The sequence below is a fragment of the Scyliorhinus canicula genome, chromosome 6, assembly GCF_902713615.1.
Source record: "Scyliorhinus canicula chromosome 6, sScyCan1.1, whole genome shotgun sequence".
Classification (NCBI taxonomy): Eukaryota; Metazoa; Chordata; class Chondrichthyes; order Carcharhiniformes; family Scyliorhinidae; genus Scyliorhinus; species Scyliorhinus canicula.
The window spans coordinates 169,052,222-169,077,802 of NC_052151.1; the positions used below are offsets into that span (position 1 = coordinate 169,052,222).

At 46.2% G+C, this 25,581-nt stretch overlaps 1 protein-coding gene across 1 annotated transcript in view; it reads left to right on the plus strand.

Moving 5' to 3' along the window:
• LOC119967641 (CUB and sushi domain-containing protein 1-like) overlaps positions 1-25,581 on the plus strand; it is a 2,889,858-nt gene that overhangs the window by 1,917,316 nt on the left and 946,961 nt on the right. Inside the window, exons 9-10 of the mRNA XM_038800434.1 lie at positions 1,265-1,389; positions 9,250-9,371. Coding sequence (XP_038656362.1) covers positions 1,265-1,389; positions 9,250-9,371 — 247 coding nt within the window. The remainder of the gene's footprint in view (positions 1-1,264; positions 1,390-9,249; positions 9,372-25,581) is intronic.

Sequence of the window (25,581 nt, forward strand, 5' to 3'; positions counted from 1 at the left end):
GATTCTATTCTCCCAACGGTTGTCAATCGGATTTCCCATCATAACCACCGCACACTGCCGGGAACCGCAAAGAATGGAGAATTCCCGCCAGAGGAACAAAGTGTAATCAAAAATGGGATAACGTCCTTTTTATTCCATGATAAAAATCCACTCAGGAAGTTGCAGGAATGAATCATTTTGGAAAGCTTGTAATATCAAAATGTGATTTTGATGGTGTGTCTTCAGAGTTTTCCAAATTGTCCAGGAGGCTGAGTGGCCTAATATGCCTAAATGATAAAAAGTAGCGTCTCCTTTAAAAATCCTGGACAATTCTGGTCGCGTTCTAGAAGCATCTGTTCAATTCTCATCCCAGTAACACTTAACAGAATCCTGGAACATTTTATTCCAATGCATGTTATCGGAGAAGTAAATTGCGCAATCCCTACGGAAAGAATTTGTCAGGTGAGATCAGTCAAACTAAGGCATGTGCTTTGAATCTAATTAGGAAAACGATACTTTATTTACCTGTGAAATGTTCTTTCATGAATAAAGCTACCTTTCAGTGCAGTCAGAATTTATATGGAAGTGAATTATTGGTAGTAGACTTCATAAATTTGGTAATGCAGAATGTAAACTTTAATTTAATGAAACATTAGGACAAGGCACACTAAGAACAAGGAATGTCATCATTCAGTACCCAAATCTGCCACAGGAGGGTTAGGTGCAAAGTCACCCTATTTTAAACATTGCCTATTGTGGTGGGTGCCTGCACCATTATTGTAACCTGGGGGAGGCATCTACCCTGGGGTTGTGGCTTTGCAGCCAATGCTTGATTGGATGTTTGGTCCCAACCCCAGAAATATTCCAATTTTAACTCTCTGCATTGGATGGTTGTGAGGATGGTTCTTATACCCACTGAGGTTATCGGAATTCCCAATGGAGGAAGTGACAAATAAGCCCTCTCTTTGTCATCACTGGCTTGGTATGGGTGGACACACTCCACCCTCCCTCCACCAAAGTTGAACATTGATATGTCAAGATACAGTGTATATGGATTATGGCCTGTTTTCCATTGCTGCTGTTGCATTCCTGATCGTTAAAACAGGCCCAGACTAAAATTGCTACTAAATTGCAACTGAAAACCTGCTTCTTCCATTGTCTGAAGAATTGAATATTTATCATGCGCAGATGTCTTTTGTTTAAAACATTTAACTGAAGGAAAGAGGGCAGTATTCAAACTTCTGCACAATAGTAACCTTTGCAATCCTGTTTGCAATTCTTTCAGGTTGGGTGCCAGTTTACAGTTTTCATGCGATGACAACTATGTGCTTCAGGGATCCAAAAGCATTACTTGTCAGAAAGTATCAGACACGTTGGCAGCTTGGAGTGACCACAGGCCAGTCTGCCGGGGTAAGTTATCAAGAATGGTTTCAAAATCAAGTTACGTAATGAAAAGGGTATTGTCGCTGTTTACTGAAAAAAAAATGGCATTTCCTTTTTCTACATATTATGCATTAAATCTGTGTCTTCCCCATGCAGATTAATTTGGAAATATCATCATTAAACTAGTTACTCGAAAGCTTATAAAAGCAACATGAATACTGTGGTTAAAAAAAAATCTTATTTTTTTATAACTTTCATATCCCTAAAAGGCACGTGTTATGTGATCCTGCATGTTGCACACTAATGTGTTATCATGGAAAATACCTCACAATCTTGATTACAGCTGTGAATTTTCTACTCTGAATCTATGGTACAGAAACAGGCCATTTGGTCCAACCAATCTATTTTGGCGCTAAAATGTCCGTTTCGCCCCCCTCCCCCATTATCAATTAATCTCACTCTATCAACATATTCTCTATCCCTCAGGAGATAGAGGATTCACTTATTACACTATTCATCCAACAAGTTCCAAAATCTCATCAATCTCAAAGTAAGGAAACTCATCCCGAGTGCCTTAGTGGATTTATTAATGCATAGCCCCAAGTGTCGAACTGTCCACAATTGGAAAAAAAAATCTCCTCCATGTCTAGCATATTGAACTTCTTTATAATTTTAATTATTTTTCCTTGTCCATCTCTGATGACACCAAATTAAGTTGTGCAGAGGAGGTGAGGAGTCTGCAAAGAGGCATAGATAGGTTAAGAGAATGGGCAACAAAATTGGCAAGAGGATAAATGTGAGAAAATGTGAATTTGTCCACTTCAGCCGGAAGAATGGAAAAGCAGAATAATATTTCAGTGGAGAGAGATTGCAGAATTCTGGGTATCCTGGTACACAAATCAGGAAAAGTAAGTGTGCAGATACAGCATGTGATTCAGAAAGCAAATCGAATTTCGTTTTTTATTGCAAGGTGAATGGGATATAAAACCAGGGATGTTGAAATATAAAAGCAGGTTGGAATACCTTCCCCCATATAGAGTACTGAGTACAGTTTTGGTCTCCTTATTTGATGAAAGATAGTAATGCATTAGAAGCAGTTCAGAGAAAGTTCACTCGGCCGATACTGAGAATGGGAGTGATTTTCTTGTGAAGAAAGGTGAAGCAGGCTGGACCTTTATCCATTAGAGTTTAGAAGATTCAGAAATGATCTTATTGAAACATGAAAGATCCTGAGATGACTTGACAGGGTGGATGCTGAACGGATCTTTCAACTTGTGGGACAGATTAGAACTAGGGAACACAGTTTAAAAAATAAAGAGTTACCCATTTAGGACAGAGATGAGAATTTATTTTTCTACCAGACGGCTCTGAGTCTTTGGACTCTCTTCATCAGAGCATTAGAGGAAGGGTCAATGAATATTTTTAAGGCAGATAGATCAAATCCTGACTAACAAGGGAGTCAAAGGTCATCCAGGGGGAGACAGAATGTGGAGTTGAGGCCACATTCAGGTCAGCCATGTTCTTGTTGGATGGTGGAGCAGGTTCGAAGGGCTGAATGGCCTACTCCTGACCCTAATTCGTATGTTCACCTCTCGGTCTTCTCCTGTATTGTGAAAAAAAGCCCCATCCAGTTCAGTCTTTACTTTTTTGTACCTTGTCCAGTGCTTCTATATTCTTTTTGTAATATGGGGATCATAACTTTTGTTATGACCCTGTGGAAGCCAATAACATGAAACAATCAAACTGCCCAAAAGAACCTCATGAAAGAAACGTATGCACAAGATTTCACGTTTTAAATCTTTTACGTAACAATCAAACCAAAATCAACATAAATATGAATTAACAGCCAAATTATATTCAATAGAAATAATGCATTACTCTCTAAATAGCTGATACAACAAAGGCAGATCTCTCATTTCTTTATTGTCACTTCAATATATATGGCATTAATCTCAACTACAAAGTTCTTCAAAACTGACCCTCTTCCAGGTGAAGGTCCACTTCCTTTCTCAACATAGGAATGAGGCCCAAAGTCTTATCAAATGGCAGCTTCCTTTCCCAGGTAAAGTTGCCACCCCTTTATTTGTGCAGGATCTAGGCCTCAAGCCAGCTCCAACAGGAACTTTACTCCAGTTGATCATAAGACCATAAGTTGTAAGAGCAGAAGTAGCCCATCGAGTCTGCTCTGCCATTTAATGAGATTATGACTGATATGATAATCCTCAATTCCACTTTCCCACTTTATCCCCATAGCCCTTGATTCCCTTACTGATTAAAAATCTGCCTATCTCCAACTTGAACATACTTAATGAGCCAGCCTCTATAACTCTGCTGTTAAAAAGTTACATATATTCACTACCATCTGAGAGAAGAAATTCCTTGTTGTCTCCATCTAAAATGGGTGACACCTTACTCTGAGATTATGCCCTATTGTCCTAGACTCTCTCTGATGGGGATTCAACCAATCAGCATCATTTGAGAACGATTATTATCAAAAAGGCTGCAGACCCTCCCATGTACTGCCCACAAAACTCTTCAGGTTTCAGCATTTTCAGTTGTCTCCCATATGCTGTTTCACAGTCATCATCCTGTCTCCCTGCTGGATACAAACGGGTTGGATGCTCCGGTCCCCCAGCCGTGTATTTCTGGGCAGCGTGCCATTCGCTGGCGGCGGGATTCTCTACTCCCACTGCTTGTCAATGGGGTTTTCCATTGAAGCCACCCCACGCCTCTTGGAAACTCGTGAGCAAGGGTGCATTGCTTTTTTTAAAAATATATTTTAATTCAACATGTTAAACATTTTTACATTTTTACACAACCAAAACCCAATGCCCCCCCCCCCCCCCCCCCACCTCCAGCCCCATCTCCCCTCCTCCCCCAACCCATTGGCAGCAGCCAGGTCTTCAAAATGCAAAATGAACAACCATCTCTGGTGGAAGCCTCTCCTCCGCCCCTTCAGTGCAAACGTTACATTTTCCACGGTCAAAAAGTCCAACAGGTTCCCCAGCCACGTTGAGGCACTAGGTGGAGAAGCTGACCTCGACCCCAACAGGATCTGCCTGCGAGCGATCAGCGAGGCGATGGCCAAAATATCTGCCCCCGCTCCCGTCTGCAATTCCGGCAGATCCAGTACTTCTAATATGGCCTCTAGGGAACCCGGCTCCAGATCCACATGCAGAACCTAGGACATGGTGCAGGAAACCGACCCCCAATTCAGGCAGGACCCATACATATGGACATGGTTGGCTGGTCACCTCTCACACTGCTCACATCTATCCTGCACCCCCTGAAACAGCCGGCTCATCCACTCCTTTGTTAAGTACGCACTATACACTACTTTTAACTGAATAAGGCCCAACCTCACACACAAGCCTTTGCAGCCCTTGGCACCATAATCCATCCCCAACTCTTCCTCCCTCACAGCCTTAATCGCCTCCATTGACTCCTTCTCCTCCTCCATAATTCGACCATAAATCACTGAGACAACCCCAATCTCCGCCTGCCCCCTCCTCACCGACAGTAGCTCCTCCAACAACGAGGAGGGCGGCACCGCCGGGAAACTCGGAAAAGTCTTTCTTGCGAAATTCCATACCTGCATATACCTGAAGCCTTCCTCACACTGCAGCCCATACTTCGCCTCCAACTCTTTTAAACTTGCAAATCTCCCCTTCAGAAGCAGATCCTTCATCTCTTTCACCCATTTCTCTTCCCATCCCCACCCTCGCATCCATCCTCCCAGGCTCAAACCCATGATTCCCTCTTAACAGCATCACCCTCAACCTTGTCCTCAACTTGAAGGCTATCGAAATTGCCTCCAGATCCTCAGCATGATTACCACTATCAAATTCACAGAATACTCCCCAGGGGCGAGTGGCAGCGCCGCCATTGCCAGTATCCACAACCCTGATCCCTTGCAGGACCCAAACTATGATAAGGATTAGATATTTTTGGTAGTGTCCTTTGTAACATCTATAATTAGACCTATCTCTTGCATTTTTTTGTGTGGTGGAAAAGGTATGCTTCTAATTGGAAGTAAAATAAACTTTTCAGTCCTGTGTGAGTTGGCACACCTTCTGGACAGACTCCTGTCCTTGACTGGGTTATACACTTCTTTTCACGAGAATAAATGACCTCGATAAGCAGTGAGAAAAGGAGACAATTCCAGCTGGAACATAAAAACGACCAAGTCCATTTATCCTCAAAATGACGACTCAGTACATTTTCTAACATTTACACGAGAGCTGATTTCTGTTACTTACATTTAAAAATATCACTGAGCAATCGATACAGAATGTGTAATTACAGAATTCATCAATGCAGATTGATGAGTATAAAGTTTCCACGTGTCATTCATTTGGAGCAAAGCCATAGCAACGGCAGTAATATGTATGCTTGACACATCTGAATAATCCCTGCGTGAATTGTTATTCACCTCTCAGAGAGCACGTTCCTTCTCTACTTCTGTAGGTTACAGACACAGTCGAGAAATTGCTAGAATAGAACGGCTGATTTAGAAGATCCCATCTTTATCAATTCAATTAGCTTCTGATTTTTTTTCAATCTTTGTTTAAAGTAGTTTCATAATGAATTTTATAGCTTTTCTTTTCTGTTTAGTTATACAATAGCTATAATGTTTCCCCTTCTTTCAAAACAACTGGAACTCCCTCCCTAACAGCACTGTGGGTGTACCTACATCACAGGGACTGCAACGTTTCAAGAAGACAGCTCACTGCTATCTTCTCAAATGCAACTAGGGATGGGCAGAAAATGCTGACCTAGCCACATCCCATGAATGAAGAGATTCTTTTTACTATTTAGCAGTTGAAAGATTTGAAGAACTTTCTTAACTGTACAATGTACACTAAATGTACAATGTACTATGATTTTCCTAAGCAATCCACAATGATCCCTTGAGAAAGCATCATTAAAAGACACATTTTATGCTAATGGAGTTTGATGGTGCACTTTGTATTGACCATGGGAGAGCATGTGTTGGTGCTCATAATTTCTGATGTGTTAGTTTCATTTTGGCTTAACCATAGAGTGGGCTGCGGAGTGGAGTCAATGTGCCGAATCTTCTTCTAGGTTCACAAAATGCATGGCTTATCCATGTGTGATTTCACACAACATTTTCACACTGGGGTAGAGTTTGTAGTACACTTCGCGAGCAGTGCTGGAGATGTGAGGACTGTGGGTTCGAAGGCCTATCTTAATTCTCCAACACAGCATCCAACACATAACTGCGTTTAAATGCTTCCTAAACTTCACCCTTCACCCCTCTCAACCTAACCCACCTCAATGTCAGCCCCTGCCTCCTCAGCTCACTGATTCCATCTCTACGCCTCCCATTTATACTCCATGGCCACTCACTCAGTGTGCAGTATGTACAGTCCTTAGACTCCATAAATATCAGTAGAAAATGTTTTATCCTCCAATCAACATCCTTGTATTGACCACTGATCAGAAAGTGAATGCAATCAGCCGTTTAAATACTGTGGCTAAAAGGGCAGGTCAGAGGTTGGGAATACTGCAATGAGCAAGTCACCTCCTGACTCTTCTAAAGCCTGTCCATCATCTACAACGCACAAGTCAGGAGTGTAATGGAATATTCTCCACTTGCCTGGATGAATGCAGCTCCAACAACACTCAAGAAGCTTGACACCATCCAGGGCAAATCAGCCCACTTGATTGCTACCTCATCCACAAGCTTACAATGCCCCCACTGCTGCCAAACAGTGGCAGCAGTATGTACCATCTACAAGATGCACAGCAGGAACTCACCAAGACTCCTTTGAAAGCACCTTCTAAAGCTGCAACTTCCATCATCTAGCATGACACAAACAGCAGATGGATGAGAACACAAACATTTGCAAGTTCCCCATCCAAGCCACACACCATCCTGAATTGGAACTATATTGCTGGTCCGTCACGAAGTCAAAGTCCTGGGTCTTCCTCCGAATAGCACGGGGGGGGGTGTAAACAACATGGATTTCAATGGTTCATGTAGGCAGCTCCCCACTACCTTCTCAAGGGCAATTAGAAATGGGAAACAAAAACGTTGGACGAGCCAGCATCAACCACATATAGTGAAAGCAAAAAAATAAATACTGCCGATCATTTTTTTTTTCAAATGTAGGTTTGTATAAAGTCGGAGAATCGCCGGGGGTCGGCGTGAATCCCACCCCCACCACCCTCCAAATTCTCCGGCCCCCAAAAATTGGCCCTCCGTGAATCGCACCGCCCACCTCAGAGAATAGCGGGGACCGGCGTCTCAATGGGCCCCGGGGCTACCCGAATTCTCCAGCCTGCAATGGGCTGAAGTCCCGCTGGTTCTTTGCCAGACCCGCTGGTGTGAATTAGACAAAGGTCCCTTACCGGCGGGACCTGGTGGCACGGGCGTGCTCCGGGGTCCTCGGGGTGCGATCTGGCCTCGGGGGGTGCCCCCACGGTTGCCTGGACCGCAATTGGGGCCCACCAATCCGCGGACATGCCTGTGCCGTGAGGGCACTCTTTTCCTATGCGCCAGCCGTGTCAGCCTCCGTGATGGCCGACGTGTAGGTGAAACCCCCCCCGCGTGCATGCGCGGGGATGACGTCAGCAGACGCTGACGCTCCCGCGCATGCGCGGACTCGCGCTGGCCGGCAGAATCCCTTCGGCCCCGGCTGGTGTGGCGCCAAAGGCCTTCCACGCCCGCTGGCGGGACGCGAATCACTCCGCCGCCCGACTAGCCCCTGAAGGTGCAGAGGATTCTGCACCTTTGGGGTGGGTCGACGCTGGAGTGATTCACGCCACTCCATCTCACCGGGACCTCCTGCCCCACCGGGAGAATCCCGCCCATACATTCCCAGGAGGCATCACTGGAAAATCATTCGAATAACAGGATTATCTTTCTCCTGAGCTCCAGGAGGCTGAGAATAAGTATGATGTCCCTTTTTGTCACATGAGATGGCATCAGCTAAACTCTCTGCAGACAAAGGGTTGAACCTGCTACCTCTCTGGCCTGCAGTGCAGTTTCTCACTGCACAGTAAATTTTCCAATTGGCCTAGTTGGGAGCTGAATACTTTACCAGGATTACTGCATGACAGCTGAGTTTACTGTGCATACTTAATGGTTTTTTTGACTTGCAGATCTGAGTGTCTTTTTTTATTTTGACACACAGCACAGGAACATCTCACAGGAAGGGAAGAGATCGACCATTTTGGTTTACTAACTCAGAGTAAAATGTGTAGCTGGAATAGTTAGTCTAAGGACTCTCCCTCTTATTCCTGCAATCAATGTATCCATTAAAGGAAAGTGGTGATAAGGGGATGATGGGCATAACACTTGTCAGGAGCAAATTCAGAGAGGGAAAAAAACGAGTTGAGTTTGCAAAGTAACATACGCTCTTTTAATTTCCTTCACCCCCCTATCTTGTGAAGTAATTGGATCCTGTTATGGTATAGTTCTACACGCAACTCTGTAGTTCGTTGTTCAAGCGACTATGCTTCATGCACAACTGGTGGCAAGAGACTATTCCACTGTGCTGGACTTTGCACCCTGATGTCTCCCCCTCACCTGATACTCCCATATTTTTCAATAGCAGTCACTAAACAAGTAAGACATCAAGTAATACCAGGCGTAGGATAGTTAGATGCAAGATAAAGCTGCTGCCACTCTACCTCAAAGACACCTTAACTCCAGTTTCAGAGACATGTCCATTATGCCTAGAGGAATGCACTAATGTGTCAGACCATTTTCCACATCAACCATTGCCTTTCGGAAAGTTTCCTAATGTTGTGTCGTATTGTATGCAGATTATTAGGCTGGGCATTCTATTGTGGAGAAATGTCACTCTGTTGTTTTCAGTTTATTTTAATGCATTTTTCTATTTTTCACTTTCAATTTAGCGAGAACATGTGGCTCCAATCTACGAGGTCCAAGTGGAACCATCACATCTCCCAATTATCCCGTCCAATATGAGAACAATGCACATTGCGTCTGGGTTATCAGTGCCACAGACCCCGATAAGGTAAGCTATTTCACTGGCTTGTCACTTTTCATTCCTTTCCGGCTATTGGTGTAACTTTTCAATCAACTGGGCCAACAATCACCAGTGCAACATAGCTGTTTGTTAAATGTGGTCAATCCCAAGGTACGTACAAACAGAAAAAAATTGTGCTTAATTTGGTTGTTTCCTGTTGTACTGTTATTCATCTGCATCTGAAATCAGAAGCAGCTCCTTGTTCAGAAAAAATCCTGATCACTTTGTCCTAACCTGCTTAAACAGAATGGAAGTGTGGTGGAGTAGGCAGCGATGAGCTGGGCGGTGGTTTGTGGAAAATTTAGAGCCGTAGAAAGTTTGAGTTGTCTGTTGCAATTTGGACAGGAATACATAGATTTCCTTAATATGTCCTTAGTTGAATTGAGCAGAATGATTTACCCCAGCCTTATCACAGACAACTAAAGAAAGAAGGTCAATGTGAAGCACGGCTGCCATCTCCACCACATAATTTGGTGGAATTGATGCAGTGGGAGTGAGTTAAATTCAGCTGTGCCCACGAGGACAGCTCCATCACACCTGGAGGCATTTTATCTTTTCAGGCTATGAAGTCTGTCTCATCCAATTTCAGTCTAGATGTCATTGGGGCCTGGTTTTAACAAAGGCAGTCGCAGGCTTTGTTACCCACCAGATGTCACCCACCAGAGAAATGTGGTGAGATGCAGCAGTGGCCAGAAGAAGTAACAACTTGGAGAAGGCTTAAGAGTAAGGAGGTCACTGGTGCAGAAAGAAATCCTTGGGCCTTCCCTATTCTAGTCTTTCCAATACGGGCAACACCCCAACCAAGCCGCTATTTTTTGCTGAGGACTATCTCCTTGAAGCCTGCTCCCACCTCAATCTCCACTCCCACCTGCCAAGCTTGACATAAATTCCTGCTGGTCATGTGTTAGATGAAGCTTGGCTGTTAAATCACTTGGGCCTTGTATTCTTTGGAGCTACTGAATCGCCCGCTCAGGCTGTCTTTGCATTGATAAATTAAAATATTCCCCAGGGTGGGATATTTTCCAGCCCTTCCCTCTGGCAGGATCTTCTTTTGGGGGGGAGGGGGGGGGGGGGGGCGGGGGAGAGGGAGGATACGAGCCATACAAAACAACATAGACCTCAGCTGCCTCTGCCGCTGTAAATACGCCGCTGCGGGGGAGCAGAAAATCTTGGACCCAGGATCTTTGTTCTGTATTCAGAAGGGCATCGAGTGCAACCCTGAAAAATGCATAATAATTCAATGGAGCCTGGAATAGGACAATAAAGGTGGCCTTGCCAGTATTATCTTTAATGCAAGTCTAAGGGTGCTCACTCTCTTCTCCCCCTACAACATCCTTGGTGGTGAAAAGAAATGGATTTCTGTAAATAGTTTTCTCTTCAATTACAGATCATTGCAAAAAAACACATTTTGACATGCCCTCTTCTGATTTTCTCCCAATCTCTGTTAAATGTACTAAATCAGCCTTCATGATTTTGTCTTATGGGTGCTCTGCAATTCTGTGGAGCCTACACATTAGCAGGTGAACATGTGTGCACTTGTTTAGCCGTATTTCTAGCGAGATAATAACAAGGGGCATCAAATTGTTTCTCCCTCTATAACCCTGGTACGCGATGTAGTTGATAATATCTGTTTTGCAATCTTGACTGTCAGAGAACGAAGGCTGTTCCACACCTTTTTGACTTGGCTCCAGATAACACTGTAAACTTACCATTGGACGAGAGGGAAACCCAAACTGTAAGCTTAGAGTCTTGTTTAAGCATTGGTGTAAAACTTTGTTTCGGCCTCGTTCAGCCTACTATATACATTTTAGCGTGTGTCATTTTCAGAAGGTTACAAAAATCAAAATGAGAACAAAGCAAATATTCGTCAGGATGCCTCCTAGACATCTCCATGTGGGAAGATACCACAAAAATTGTTTGTTGACACAGAGAAGGCCAGAAAAAGATTGAATGGACGTTATTTTGAATGGTGGAGATCTTTAATAAAGCGATTAAGGAAAGACTCTGGGTGGGATTTTCTAGTCCTTACCGGCAGAAAGATCTTCCAGTCTCGCTGAAGTCGACCCCCACTGCCGGTTCCCCGGAAGTGAGACGGGCGAGCCATGTAAATTGCCACTGACTTGGGCCAATCAGGAAGATGCCCCCGAAAGTCAATTGCGAGCCACCTCTGTTCTGGATAAACCGACCGCAGCGCATCCTGGAGCATCCCGGCCTTTTCCCACCACTTACAGAATCAGTTATAATAGGTCATCATTATCAAATTGTCGTAATGAGAGTGAGGTGAGGAGATGGGATAGCTCTTTGACATTTGGAGTGCTTGAAGCAGAGATTAATTATATCTTTTAGAAAACTGGATCAATACTTCATGCAGGGTAAGATACAAGGCAATGGGAAACAAATGGGACAGTGCAATTAATTTTGGATTGCTCCAGCAAAGAGCCAGAATCGGCATAATAGGTTGAATGGACTTTATCTGTGCTGCAAATATCTATGTGATTCTATTTTGACTTAGCTCTTCGTTTAGAATGAGGATTGTGCGTTATGCTTTGTAAAACTGGAATACTGATAAGCAGAGCTCAATCTGAGATTTGCAGTTGAATTATCAGAGTGACCTTTAGTTAATGGCTTTACTTTATCAAGGGAACGATACTTAACGAAGACTGAGTTTCCTGAATTATATAACAGCCTTTTGTTTTATTGGTACAGGCCTGGTGAGAGTGTCATGGATAGATCAGAATACTCTTGCAGTCAGTGGGGATTAAGCGGCATCAAATAAGAGTGCAGATTGTCTGAAATTCAGTTTAGCATTTACACAATGTACATTTGAGAGTCACAATACAGACTGTTGTAGAAAACACAAGTTACTCCTGACTCGTTAGCTGTGCACATTACTAGATGAATAAGATGATGGTTACTAGATGGCAGTTGGGGTTCCCTGGTGATTAAGTAGGCAAATGATTTGGATCGTGAGTTATTCAGAGCTGAGAATACTTATAAATGTGGGCCTTGCATAAGGGCAGATTTAGTGCAGATGTAACACCCTGCACTGTCAAATTGCCTGCCTACATTCATTGTTGAGGCTACCTTTTGCATCCTCTTGGGTAAGTCAAAGCTAAAATGCTTGAAAAGAGCCAGGGTCCGTAAGAGAACACCCAGCAGGAAGTGCAAAGTAAACTGGACACAAAATCTTAATTAGGCATGTGTCGAATTGCTCGCACTGCAATTCCACTGCAAACAACTCATTTAGGCTCTGATACATTTGAACTATTACAGGGGTCCAGACTTGAATAGAATAAATAATGATGCTGACAAAGATGTAGGATTATAAAATTCGCTCACTAACTTTATTTAACTATGTTTCAAAATCACAGGGATATCAATTGCACACTGATAGCTGATGAACAGGCGAATTACATCAGGCAGGAGCCATTAATGACAAGACAACGATTACAAACTGATTTCTTTCAGTTCATTTTCGTCCTCATTTTATAAATACCCCACAGAAGCTGAATTCTCCCAATCCTGTTTGTGTTTTACCATTTTAACACACAGCATGATTGGCCTCTTTCACCCAGATCCCTGTCTTTAAACTGTGAGATCAAGGGTTTTCCATATCTAGTTGTCTGGATGATATCCGCAAAGTTGAACTTTTCAAACACTCCCCAGATTTTTGTCAGTCCCTTTACTTTAACCCACAGAAAGACTGGCACTTTCTGCTCCAACTCTCTGCTTTAATTCAACCACGAGACTTAAATTTTAATGATGTCTGAAGCTTTCCTCTTGTCCAGGTTTGTTTGTGTCCCTGTGCACGTGTAGAGCGCTGATCAGGCACCAAGAGGAAAAGATGTATCTTGTGACGCATTGACCATCATTCGGCTGTCCTGTGGGGAACAAATCAAAGCATATCTTTCTTGTAGCCCTCTGTACGTGTTCAAACCATGTGGCGATCAGGGATTGGTTACGCCCTGCATGGTGAGCTCTGTGAGTGATCACACATGAATAGACTCTCGAGGAACTGTTTCCAAATTCCCATTTTGACTGTTACAGGGCTCCCAAAAATTCCACACGCTTGATGCGCATCATACAGATGTATCTTCATACTGTTTCAAGGGTCGTGACTCCCCTTATCACTTATGAAATCAAAGGTTTAGAGATTCTTTCTCTTCGTGTCTTGATTATCATATTCATATTATAATTATTATTATATCAGAGGCATTCTTGCAGTAAATACTGATCCATTCCTGGCCTATAATTACAGGCTTTTCATCACTTTATTTCCGAGTTGCTGCCTTCTGTATGGACTGCTATTCAAATTCTAGCTTGTTCAGGTGAATAGCCAGGTTTTCCTTGGTATATTTTTACTCCCGAACTAATTCTTGTCTTCCCACAAAGATCAAACAAGCAAATTCAACCGTGGTCAATCAAACCTAATGTATCAGGCCTTGTATGTACAATCGCATGGCAGAACAGGCATACCTATAGTCATGGTACGCAGCCGAATATTAATCAGCTGCACATAACTTTAGGCTCTTCAGTCCATATTGTAGCTCCAATTTTAAAAGGAGGAAGAATGTGGGTGGAGAAAGTGCCCAGCAGGTCCAAAGCACCTGCGGAGTTGAGTGGCTTGGAGACTGTGTTGGGATTAATACCAGGGCCTCGTTAACATGAAAGCTTTCAGAAGTCCTGGCTGACACCCGACCAGATCCATTTTGAATTTAGAAAAAGAGGGCAGACATTTAGTGCAACCCCTATAAATAGCCACCAGCAGTCAGTGGGAGGATGGAGGAGTCTGCAGGTGATCAAGGAGTTTGGGCGAGTGAAGGTTCACTGCAAAAGAGGAATGGGGAGGGGTGTTTGACTGAAACTCTCCTAAAGTTTCACTGTGGGCCTGTAGCAAACACCCTTGAGTCAAAATTCCATCACACTGCCATCAGGCCCACGGCTTGGGAATGTAAAGTGAGCTCTGGTTGGTCTACAGTTTAAAATCAACTTTAACAGCGACAGAGGTAAGATGGTAAGGCTAGGAACAGAGTGACCTCAGGCTGATAAATCAACTCAGATTGACGTTAACCCCTCCCACACATTTTTCCAGTTGGATAAATAGTGTAGAATCCCAAGGATGCATACTTTAAATATAAATTTAAGGGGTCATTGCACTATTCTGTGAGGTGGCCACTGTGAAGGCAGCAGGCTGAGTAAGTTGTTATTGCTTGTCATTGTCCATCAGTCTCCAAAGCAACAGTGACCAACACCGTAAACTCAGTGTCATTCTGTGTGCTGTAGTGACTTGGAGGAGAGGCAGGACTCAACTAGCTTTAGGGGAAAGCCACAACTTGGTCTCAAGATAAAAGACTAACTAAAAGCAAAGGATACAGGTGTGTTAAACAAAGGATGAAGTTCCATTCAATGGATTTATTTTTTTACATGGATTCTGAGAGGATAAACAGCGCAGAAACAGGCCATTCAACACAACTGGTCCCCATAGTGCTTATGTCAGAAGCCATGATTAAAGATGTTATCGCAGGGCAATAGGGAAAATTTCAAGGCAGTCAGGCAGAGTAAACAAAGTTTTGTGAAAGGAACATTATGGGATGGATTCAGCGATGCCAGGATTGCGAGGCATGATTGGGTGGAGCATCGCACGTCAGCCAGTAAGGGCAGCACGGCAGCACAAGTGGATAGCACTGTGGTTCACAGCGCCAGGGTCCCAGGTACGATTCCTTGCTGGGGCACTATCTGTGCAGAGTCTGCATCTTCTCCCCGTGTCTGCGTGGGTTTCCTCCGGGTGCTCCGGTTTCCTTCCACCGTCCAGAGACGTGCAGGTTAGGTGGATTGGCCCTGCTAAATTGCCCTTCGTGACCAAAAATGTTAGGAGGGGTTATTGAGTTACGGGGATAGAGTGGAAGTGAGGGTTTAAGTGGGTCGGTGCAGACTCGATGGGCCGAATTGCCTCTTCCTGCACTGTATGTTCTGTGTTATGAGAAGTCAAGTCCGGCGATGGGCGCCCGATGGAATGCCATGCTCCGGTGCCTCAACAGTGGCATGAATGCGTTCTACGCCGCATGTACAATAAATACCACTGGCATATCATTAACGGACCCGTCCGGGTATTCTCTGAGGCTCACGGGATATGTTTCCAGAGGCGTCGCCCTGGTCTACCAGTCCTGCGGTTGGTAAAATAAATCCCCCACACAGTCGGGAAAATCGCAGACGTGAGTTCGCTGCCGGCGAAGCAGAGGATCCCGCCGATGGAGAATCCAGCCCATCGACTTCAATGTTGACCAAGCCCACCAGGATGCCCAATCAGCCGCCCTCGCAGGGATTTATGCACGCCTACTAGCACTGGTGGATGAATGGGTGACCTTCACAAACCGAAAGGTGTACCACTCCATGAATGTGCAGCTGTTGTGTGACCATGAGACGCACATCATGCACGTCCGCACCCGATACCCAGGCAACAGGCACAACACTTTCATCCTGGCACACTGGACAGCTCCCGATATGTTTGAGGCGCACCCCCAGGTGAAGGGTTGGCTCTTGGCGACAGGGGATATCCGCTGCAGTCGTGGCTGATGACACCTATCTGTCGTAGCAGGTCCAATGCGGTGACCTGCTACGGCACCCCTGCAGCGAGCAGGGCCGTGATCAAGCAGTGCATCCAGAATGCGTGCTAGAACCGCCAGGCACGGGACACTCCAATCACTTCCAGATTCACCGATTCAGGGGCCTGGCCGATGGCGGCACGAACATCTCGTCCCTCACCAACAGCCGTGCCCACCACCCCGCAGCTGAACACCCCCTCCCATGTTCCAATCCTTCCTGCACCAACACCTCTCCCCCCACGCACCTTCAACCTCCTCCGTGATTCATACTTGTCTAACCTGCGGACCCTAGATTGGCAGTAACAGTGGGTCTGGTCCATGGGATGGAGGATAATGGCGATCTGCTCTACGATGAACTGTGGTGCTCCACATCGTTCGACAACGTCTGACTCCTGCCCATGGTAGCACTTTCCACCCTCCACCTGGGTGACCACTGCTTGCGAGCTGGCTATTCGATCACACTGTCGAACACCTGGGGTGGTGGAAGGGGGATGGGATCTGGGGTGGGGTGGAGAGGGGTTGGAGGGGTAGAGGGGCGGGCCTGGGTACTGGGGCGGTGAGCAGTGACTGATCTGGGGGCCCTGAACCATTCTCGTGCCCACTTCCAACGGCCGTCCATACCCACCCCTCCATCCACCCCCCCTCCCAAGCACCCCCTCTGCAGACAGCCCAGCACTGCCCATCCATTCTGACAGAGCACTGAGGCAGGTTGGAACATTTGTGAACATGTGTTTATTGTGAATAGATGAATATTCTTCAATAGGTTTGTGTCTTAGCCCCTATCGCTATACTGTGTGCTGCAGCCATGCCAAGTTAACTGGTGTTTAATGTTCTGGCCTTACAGGCCCTAACGCTATGTCTAGGTGGTTCGCCAGGTGTTACATTAGGGTGGAGGTGGCATTCTGCCATTTCCACCCTGTGACCTGGTCAACTTTAGCGGCCATCCCCTGGAGCGACCGGGCCCAGATTGGCCCAGCAGTCTCTGGGGTATCCCAGCAGGCGTGGTGCCAACATGTTCTGCCCACTGTCCATCAGATGCGATAGGAACAGGAAGCCGTGGTGGAGTGGGGATGGAGTCTGAGTTACTGTGGTGTTCTGGCACATCCCCTGTGGAGGTCATCGGCATGGGCTCAATAAAGTACTCCTCCCTCGGGGTGGCAGATGTCCCCCTGGGGTACACCTTGAGGCAGAGGGGCAGCTGGAGCAAGCTCCGGGGTTCCCCGCCACATGGCTCTGCCAGTCCTTGGAAGCCCACTCACGTCTCGATCAGGGTCTCGATGCTCGCAGCCACGGAGCACAGGGACTTGGGCACCTCATTCTTCCGCATCGCTCTGTGACTGGCTCAGGTCCATGATATCGACGCCCACAGCAATAACCTGAAGTGTCTAGGCCACGCTCTGGTGCACTGCTGCAATATTCAGGTTACATGGTTGCCTGTGACAGGACCGCCCTCTCATGTGCCTCGGCCACCCCCAACACAGAGTGCTACTGCAGAAAATGCAGAGTGTTAGCCAGTCAGACACGGGCAGCACATGGAGTGAGCAGCTGTTGCCCTGTGGGTGGATGTATGGGTGTTGACATGTGGTGCAGGATGGGGTGCTAGCAGACTGCCAGTGGGTGGGGTTTAGTCACCTTCTGGGTATGTGGGATAGGGGTTGGTGCCAGGGGCACGGTGCTGGCTACTCACCCTGGCTGCTTTGAGGAGGTTGTACTACTCGCTGGTCCGGGCTCACTGTGCTGACATCAACTGTGGCCTGCCACCCTGGGGAACATAGTGCCCCGCCTCTCCTCTATTGCATGCAGCAGAGTCTCGAGCTCCACATTTGCAAAGTGGGGTTCCGCTCTTCGGGGTGCCATCTTGTTGGCTGGAATGAATATGTGCATGAGGAGGAGGAGCGCTTATATCTGGCTGCGGCTTGTCGGTCCCTTAAGTTCCAATTCCGACACTGGTGAATTGGATGCCATTTTGCATTGGAATTATACTACTTCCACATGGCGAGGGTGCTCGCCCATGAATTGATCCTGAATTTCTCTGGGACTGGCGCGCCTTCCGTGGTGGTAGACCACCACCGATTCATATATTGGAGTTCTTTGACGGAGTCATGTGTTGTGGACAAAAGGGAACCAGTGGGTGTACGGTACTTAGATTTCCAGAAGGTGCCACATCAAAAGTTATTCCAGAAAATAAGAGCTGATGGTGTAGCAGACAACATATTGGCATGGATAGAAGATTGGCTAGATAACAGGAAACAGAGAGTTGGCATAAAACTTTTTTTTCTGGCTGGCATCATGCGGCAAGTGGTGTGCCACAAGGATCAGTGCCGAGGCCTCAACCTTTTCCATTTTATATAAATGGCTGGGATGAAGGGATTGAAGGTGCGGTTGCTAAATTTGCTGTTGACACAAAGATAGTAGGAGAGTAAATTGTGAAGAGGACATGAGAAAGCTACAAAGTTTAAGTCAGTGGCGCAAATCTAGCAAATAGAGTATAACATGGGCAAATGTGAATTGCCCATTTTGACAGGAAGAATTAAAAATAAGTTTATTATCTTAATTGTGAGTGATAGCAGATCTTTGAGGTGCAGAGAGACCTGGGCGTCTTAGTGGATGAATGAAAAAGACTTGTTCAGAAGTGCAGCAAGTAATTAGAAAATTTGGAGGCACCACGTTAGCACAGTGGTTAGCATAGTTGCTTCACAACTCCAGTGTCCCAGGTTCGATTCCCGACTAGGTCACTGTCTGTGCGGAGTTTGCACGTTCTCCCTGTGTCTGCGTGGGTTTCCTCCGGATCCTCCGGTTTCCTCCCACAGTCCAAAGATGTGCAGGTTAGGTGGATTTGCCATGCTAAAGTTGCCCTTCGTGTCCAATAAAAGGTTAAGTGGGGGGTTACTGGGTTACAGGGATAGGGTAGATACGTGGGCTTGAGTAGGGTGCTCTTTGTAAGAGCCGGTGCAGACTTGATGGGCCGAATGGCCTCCTTCTGCACTGTAAATTCTGTGAGGAAAGCAAATAGAATGTTGTCATTTATTGAGGGGGCCAGTAGGGAGGTTGTAAATCAGTTGTACAGGACATTGGTGAGCTTATGACTGAAATATTGTGTGAAGTACTGGTCTCCTTATTTAAGGAAACATGCACAACTTTAAAAGTAGTTCAGAGAAGAATTACTTGATTAATGCTGGGAATGGGTGAGTTGGCTTAGAAGGAAGGGTTGGAGTGGTTAGGTGTGTATCCACTGGAGTTTAGAAGAATAAGAGGTGACTTGATCGAAGATCTTGAGGGATATTAACAGGGTGGATGTGGAGAATTTGGAACTAGGCGTCACTGTTTGAAAATGAGTACTCACTCATTAAAACTGAGATGAAGAGAACTTTTCTCTCTTTGAAGGTCACAAATATCTGGGCCTCTCTTCCTCAAAAGGGCAGCACGGTAGCATTGTGGATAGCACAATCGCTTCACAGCTCCAGGATCCCAGGTTCGATTCCGGCTTGGGTCACTGTCTGTGCGGAGTCTGCACATCCTCCCCGTGTGTGTGTGGGTTTTCTCCGGGTGCTCCGGTTTCCTCCCACAGTCACAAAGATGTGCAGGTTAGGTGGATTGGCGATGATAAATTGCCCTTAGTGTCCAAAAATTGCCCTGAGTGTTGGGTGGGGTTACTGGGTTATGGGGATAGGGTGGAGGTGTTCACCTTTGGTAGGGTGCTCTTTCCAAGAGCCGGTGCAGACCTGATGGGCCGAATGGCCTCCTTCTGCACTGTAAATTCTAAAAAAAAAAAGGCCGTGGAAGCAGAATCTTTCAATATTTTTAAGACAGAACTAGATAGATTCTTGATTAAAAAGTGTGTGAAAGGTTATCAGAGGTAGGCAGGAATGTGGGTTTGAGGTTACAGTCAGATCAGCCATGATCTTATTGAATGGCAGAGCAGGCTCGAGGGGCAAGTGGCCGACTCCTGCTTCTATATTTGTATGTACATATACTCTCCTCTACTCTAAACTGCTTTCATTGTTTCTCATATAAATCTCCCACTGGAACCATACGTTACCTTATCCCTTCTATGTCTGTCTAGCTTCCCTTTAAATGCATCAATACTATTCACGTCAACCACCTGTGGTAGCGAGTTCCATATTCCCATCACTCTTGAGTGAAGTTGCACTGAATTCCTTATTGGATTAATTGGTGATTATCTTATATTGATGACCACTTTTATCAAAACCTTTCAGAATTTCAAAGGCCTCTATTAGGTCACCTCTTAGCCTTTTTTCAGGGGAGAAGAGATTCATACTCACATATTTCTGGCATCATCCTCGTAAAACATCTCTGCACCCTCGACAGTGTCTTTGTGTCCTTTTTGTAATATAGCGATCAGAACTGCACACTGCATGACCAGAACTCCAAGTGTTCAATCCAAGTTTCAATACAGGTTTAGCATAACTGCCTCACTCTTCCATTCTATTCCTCTATAAATAACGTCGAGCATCTTGGTTGTTCAGTTATTGTGTAACTTTTAGCGATTGATGTATTTGTACTCTGCTACCCAACCAAGACATGTGACCTCCTATTCTCCCATCCAAAATGTACTACCTCACGTTTATCTACGTTGAACTTCACTTGCCATTTTAAGAAATGTATGATGATCACTTTCCAATGATATTTTCTGAATTATTCTCATTCTTTTTTTTTTCAAATAAACTTAAGAGTACCGAATTCTTTATTTCCCAATTGTGGGGCAATTTAGTGTGGCAAATTCACCTATCCTGCACATCTTGTTGGGTTGTGGGGTTGCGACCCATATGGATATGGGGAGAATGTGCAAACTCCACACGGACAGTGACCCGGGGCCAGGATCGAACCCGAGTCCTCGGCGTCGTACGGCAGCAGTGCTAACCACAGCGCCGCCGTGCTGCCCCTGAATTATTCTCATTCTACAAATAAATATGACCTTCATTACTGATTCAGTTCTCTCGTTCAATTCTGATATGTTCAATACACAATGTGCATTCAACAAGGTGATTTTCTTTCTGACAGCAGTTGAATCACAGGATGTTCTGTCAGTCGAATTAAGCTTTCTGACAGCTGAGAAATCAAAGACCCAAATTATCAAGGATCTGGTAAAAGTGTAGTCAGTTATTTTGAGGATTGGTATTCATTCAGCTTCTCTGCAATCTAATTACATTTAAATCCCAAATAAGTTTAGACAACTCTGGAGTCAAATCTGAGATCTTTTGTTTGTCACGGCAGAGTACAGCAGTGGTCAGTGCTTTTACACCTCTCTCCCCTCCTCGAAGACATGCCGAAAAACTGACCTCTTGATCGCAGGTTTCAGTCAGCTGTTCCAGTTTCTCCGCATGTGGATTGGTGTTAAATTCTGTTTGGTAACACTCCTGTGAAGCAAGCCGGGATGTTTTTATTTTATTATAAATTTAGAGTACCCAATTAATTTTTTTCCAATTGAGGGGCAATTTAGTGTGGCCAATCCACCTAGCACTGATTCAGCTGCAACTTATATTTTCAGTCATGCCATATCCTTAACCACAGGAAGGCAGCAGGTGCACCTGTCTGCAACCAAGAAACCCGAATCTGCTAAGAATGCTGAGACCCTGAAAAATTGAACGGCGGGCGGGATCTTATTATACTTCCTTCAATCTGTTTCCCACCCAAAAGCCAGAAAAGCTGAGAGGCTGGATTGTTGTGGAAATGAGTGTATCAGAGGTTCAGATTGTGTGTGTGTGTGTCGGTGGGCGGGGGGCGGTGGCTGTGCCAGGGTGGGAGGTTGCTGATGGTGGCATAGAATGAGAGACCAAGGCAACTTTGTTTGGGGGATGGGAGAGAAGCACTTCTGTTCCTCCCAGCCCACAAGAGGTGCTGGAAAATAACTTAACTGCTGCAAACAGCAGCTCCCTCTTCCCTTCAGTTTCCACATTTCCTGAGTCCTGAAAAATCATGGCTGCTGCAGTTAGATTCAAAATGATGATAAAATGTGAGGCAAGCAGCTCTATTTAATTATCATTGTTATAGACTGCCTTACTCATTTGAGTCCAAACCAACCTAGTTAAATTGGAAGTAGATAGGTGGCAGTTTCCCTTTTGTCAAATTAAATGTCGCTCCACCCTAAAGCTCTGATAACTGTTGTGTGGGTGGTGAATTTGTGTTTGCTCTTTAACCATTAATTTTTACAGCCAGTTTGCTTCAGTCTTTACTGCGCATTCCTACTATGCTTTGGCCAGCTAAATTAGCAGACGACTGACATTTTGTTTATCCAAGAGGTTTGTGCACAGAGTTACATTTTGTGCAGACTTGAAGCAGTATGACAGAAGCTTGCACACTTGCTGAAGCCCAGAAAGAAAGGTTACTTTTAACCTGAATGAAAATGTTCAGTTTTGCATTGTTGACAGTCACCCACCTCCTATCAATCAAGGGAGTTGCTGTGACTTGCCTGGTTCTAAAGCATTGCACCACATTGAGATTCAGGGAAAGCATGAATTCAATTTCAGTGCGGTGAGGATGCAGGAAGGAGAATGAACACTGGAACTATGTTTCGGAGTGCATGAGGAACAAGGAGAGGAGATTAAATGGAGCAATGTGTGACACGATATAACTTGTTTATGGATGAATATCTCCCATGGCCCCTCATACCAGTTCATGCCCCTCTATTCAGCCCCTAAGGCCCCTAAAATCTATTATGCCAACCCACGGCCCTAACTCATTCCCATAGCCTTTTTTTATCCCTCATGCCAGGTTTGTATCGACTCATGTCCTTCCCTGTGAGAAATATTAAACTTTCCATGCATCTCACCTAATATGGGCAAACCTCAGGAGCCATGGGGCAGCACGGTAGCATAGTGGGACAGCATGGTAGCATAGTGGTTAGCACTATGGTTCACAGTACCAGGGTCTCAGGTTCGATTCCCCGCTGGGTCACTGTGTGGAGTCTGCACGTTCTTCCCCTATCTGCATGGGTTTCCTTCGCATGCTCCGGTTTCCTCCCACAGTCCAAAGATGTGCAGGTTAGGTGGATTGGCCACGCTAAATTGTCCTTAATGTCAAAAAAGGTTAGGAGGGGTTATTGAGTTACGGGGATAGGGTGGAAGTGAGGGCTTAAGTGGGTTAGTGCAGACTCGATGGGCCGAATAGCCTCCTTCTGCATTGTATGTTCTTTACAGGTTTGACAGTTCTTTAACATCTTAGACTGGTTGACTGGCTTCTGCACTTTTTCCGCATGATCAGGGCAGCGCGGTAGCATTGCGGATAGCACAATTGCTTCACAGCTCCAGGGTCCCAGGTTCGATTCCGGCTTGAGTCACTGTCTGTGCGGAGTCTGCACATCCTCCCTGACTGTGCGTGGGTTTCCTCCGGGTGCTCCGGTTTCCTCCCACAGTCCAAAGATGTGCAGGTTAGGTGGATTGGCCATGATAAATTGCATTTGGTTACTGGGGTTATGGGGATAGAGTGGAGGTGTTGACCTTGGGTAGGGTACTCTTTCTAAGAGCCGGTGCAGACTCGATGGGCCGAGTGGCCTCCTTCTGCACTGTAAATTCTATGATCATGGGCGAAATTCTCCGACCCCCAGCAGGGTCGGAGAATTGCCCGGGGCCGCCGAAAGTCCCGCCCCCACCGCGGCAGAAATTCTCCGCCACCCGGGAATTGGCGGGGGCGGGAAACGCGCCGCATTGAGCGGCGAACCCCCTGTGGTGATTCTCCGGACCACGAAGGGCAGCACGGTAGCATTGTGGATAGCACAATTGCTTCACAGCTCTAGGGTCCCAGGTTCGATTCTGGCTTGGGTCACTGTCTGTGCAGAGTCTGCACATCCTCCCCGTGTGTGCGTGGGTTTCCTCCGGGTGCTCCGGTTTCCTCCCACAGTCCAAAGATGTGCAGGTTAGGTGGATTGGCCATGATAAATTGCCCTTACTGTCCAAAACACACACTTTGTGTTGGGTGGGGTTACTGGGTTATGGGGATAGGGTGGAGGTGTTGACCTTGGTTAGGGTGCTCTTTCCAAGAGCCAGTGCAGACTCGATGGGCTGAACGGCCTCCTTCTGCACTGTAAATTCTATGATAATCTATGATAAGCTATGATGGGCCGAAGTACCATCGCTGGGAGTCCTCTCCCGCCGCCGAGGTTTGAACCACCTCCGGTGGCGGCGGGATCGGCGGCGGGAGCGGGCCCCTGGGGTCCTGGGAGGGGTGCGGGGCGATCAGATCCCAGGGGGTGCCCCCACTGTGGCCAGGCCCGCGATCGGGGCCCACCGTTTGGCAGGCGGGCCAGTGCCATGGGGGCACTCTTTCCCTTCCGCCACCGCCATGGCCTCCACCATGGCGGACGTGGAAGAGCATCCCCCGCTGACGTCACCACCGGCGCATGCGCAAACCGGCGAAGGCCTTTTGGCCAGCCCCGGCGGCGGGCGTCGAAGGCCGCTGGTGCCGGTTTTGGCGCCAGTCGCCGTGGTGCCAACTGCTCCGGCGCAGGCCTAGCACCTCAATGTGAATTCTCCGCACCTTTGGGGAGGCCCGATGCCGGAGTGGTTGGCGCCACTCCGCTACGCCGGGAACCCCCCGCCCCGCCAGGTAGGGGAGAATCCCGCCCCATATCGACCTTTAACCATCTAAAAGGGCACCGGACCTGGTCCAGACATTTTTCTCTCAAAAAGTGCCTCACGTCTCCCAAATATTATTATCCCGGACCAGAACCCAACAGTTGCTGGGACACTGGACAAAAGTCCAAATATTTTCTTCAATTTGTAAGACTGTAAGGAAAGCATACTTCACTTCAGGAGAGATGCCATGCACAAATATGGATGTGGTCTATTAAAACAAAGTTTATTACCAACACAGAATTAAAATAACTTTAACATCATGCAAGAGAATAGCCCATACAACAATGCGTAACAATGACACTGAAATATTAATGACCAACTGCTATCTTTTATCTCCACTCAAGCAAACCCAATTTCAAATCAAAATCCACTTTTAAAATCACTTTGCAGACCAGGCATACTTTCTTAATAATGGGTACCTCACTTTGAGAAAGTGATATCCTTCAGGGCCCAGCTTGCAGATTCTTGCCTGCCTCAAACTACTGTTTATAGTGCCAGCCTGAGAAATTGCTCTTTTCCTGTCCCCAGCTTTGAGATAAGAAGCTAGTTCATAGACAGATCCAAATTGAACTGAAACTCCAAAACCCACTAACTGACTGCTTCATCCCCTGGCTCCTCTCATGAACTACATTATCTCACTAAGCTGAACAGAATGGGTGGAATTCAACCCAAATATTTCCCAATGTGATTTAGGCGGGGTGTTTCTCGCTGGCTCTTTGGGAGTACCCTCACTGAGCAACATCCAGATCAACATATTTAAATGATCTATTATGCTAATTTAAATACGACTGCGCCTGATTCTCTTGGGGCCCGAGATACAACCGCCTCATTTGGGAGACATCGGAGACACAAAACATGGACCAGGCGTAACGGCGCCGGGAGGTGTGTGTTTGCGGGTGGGGGGAGAAGGGGGGGGGGGGGTTCTTCCGGGCCTTTAGAGGCCCTTGGACTTTTGGACTCTGGGAAGGATGGGCACTGCCAGGGCCCTGGGTTGCACTTCCAGGT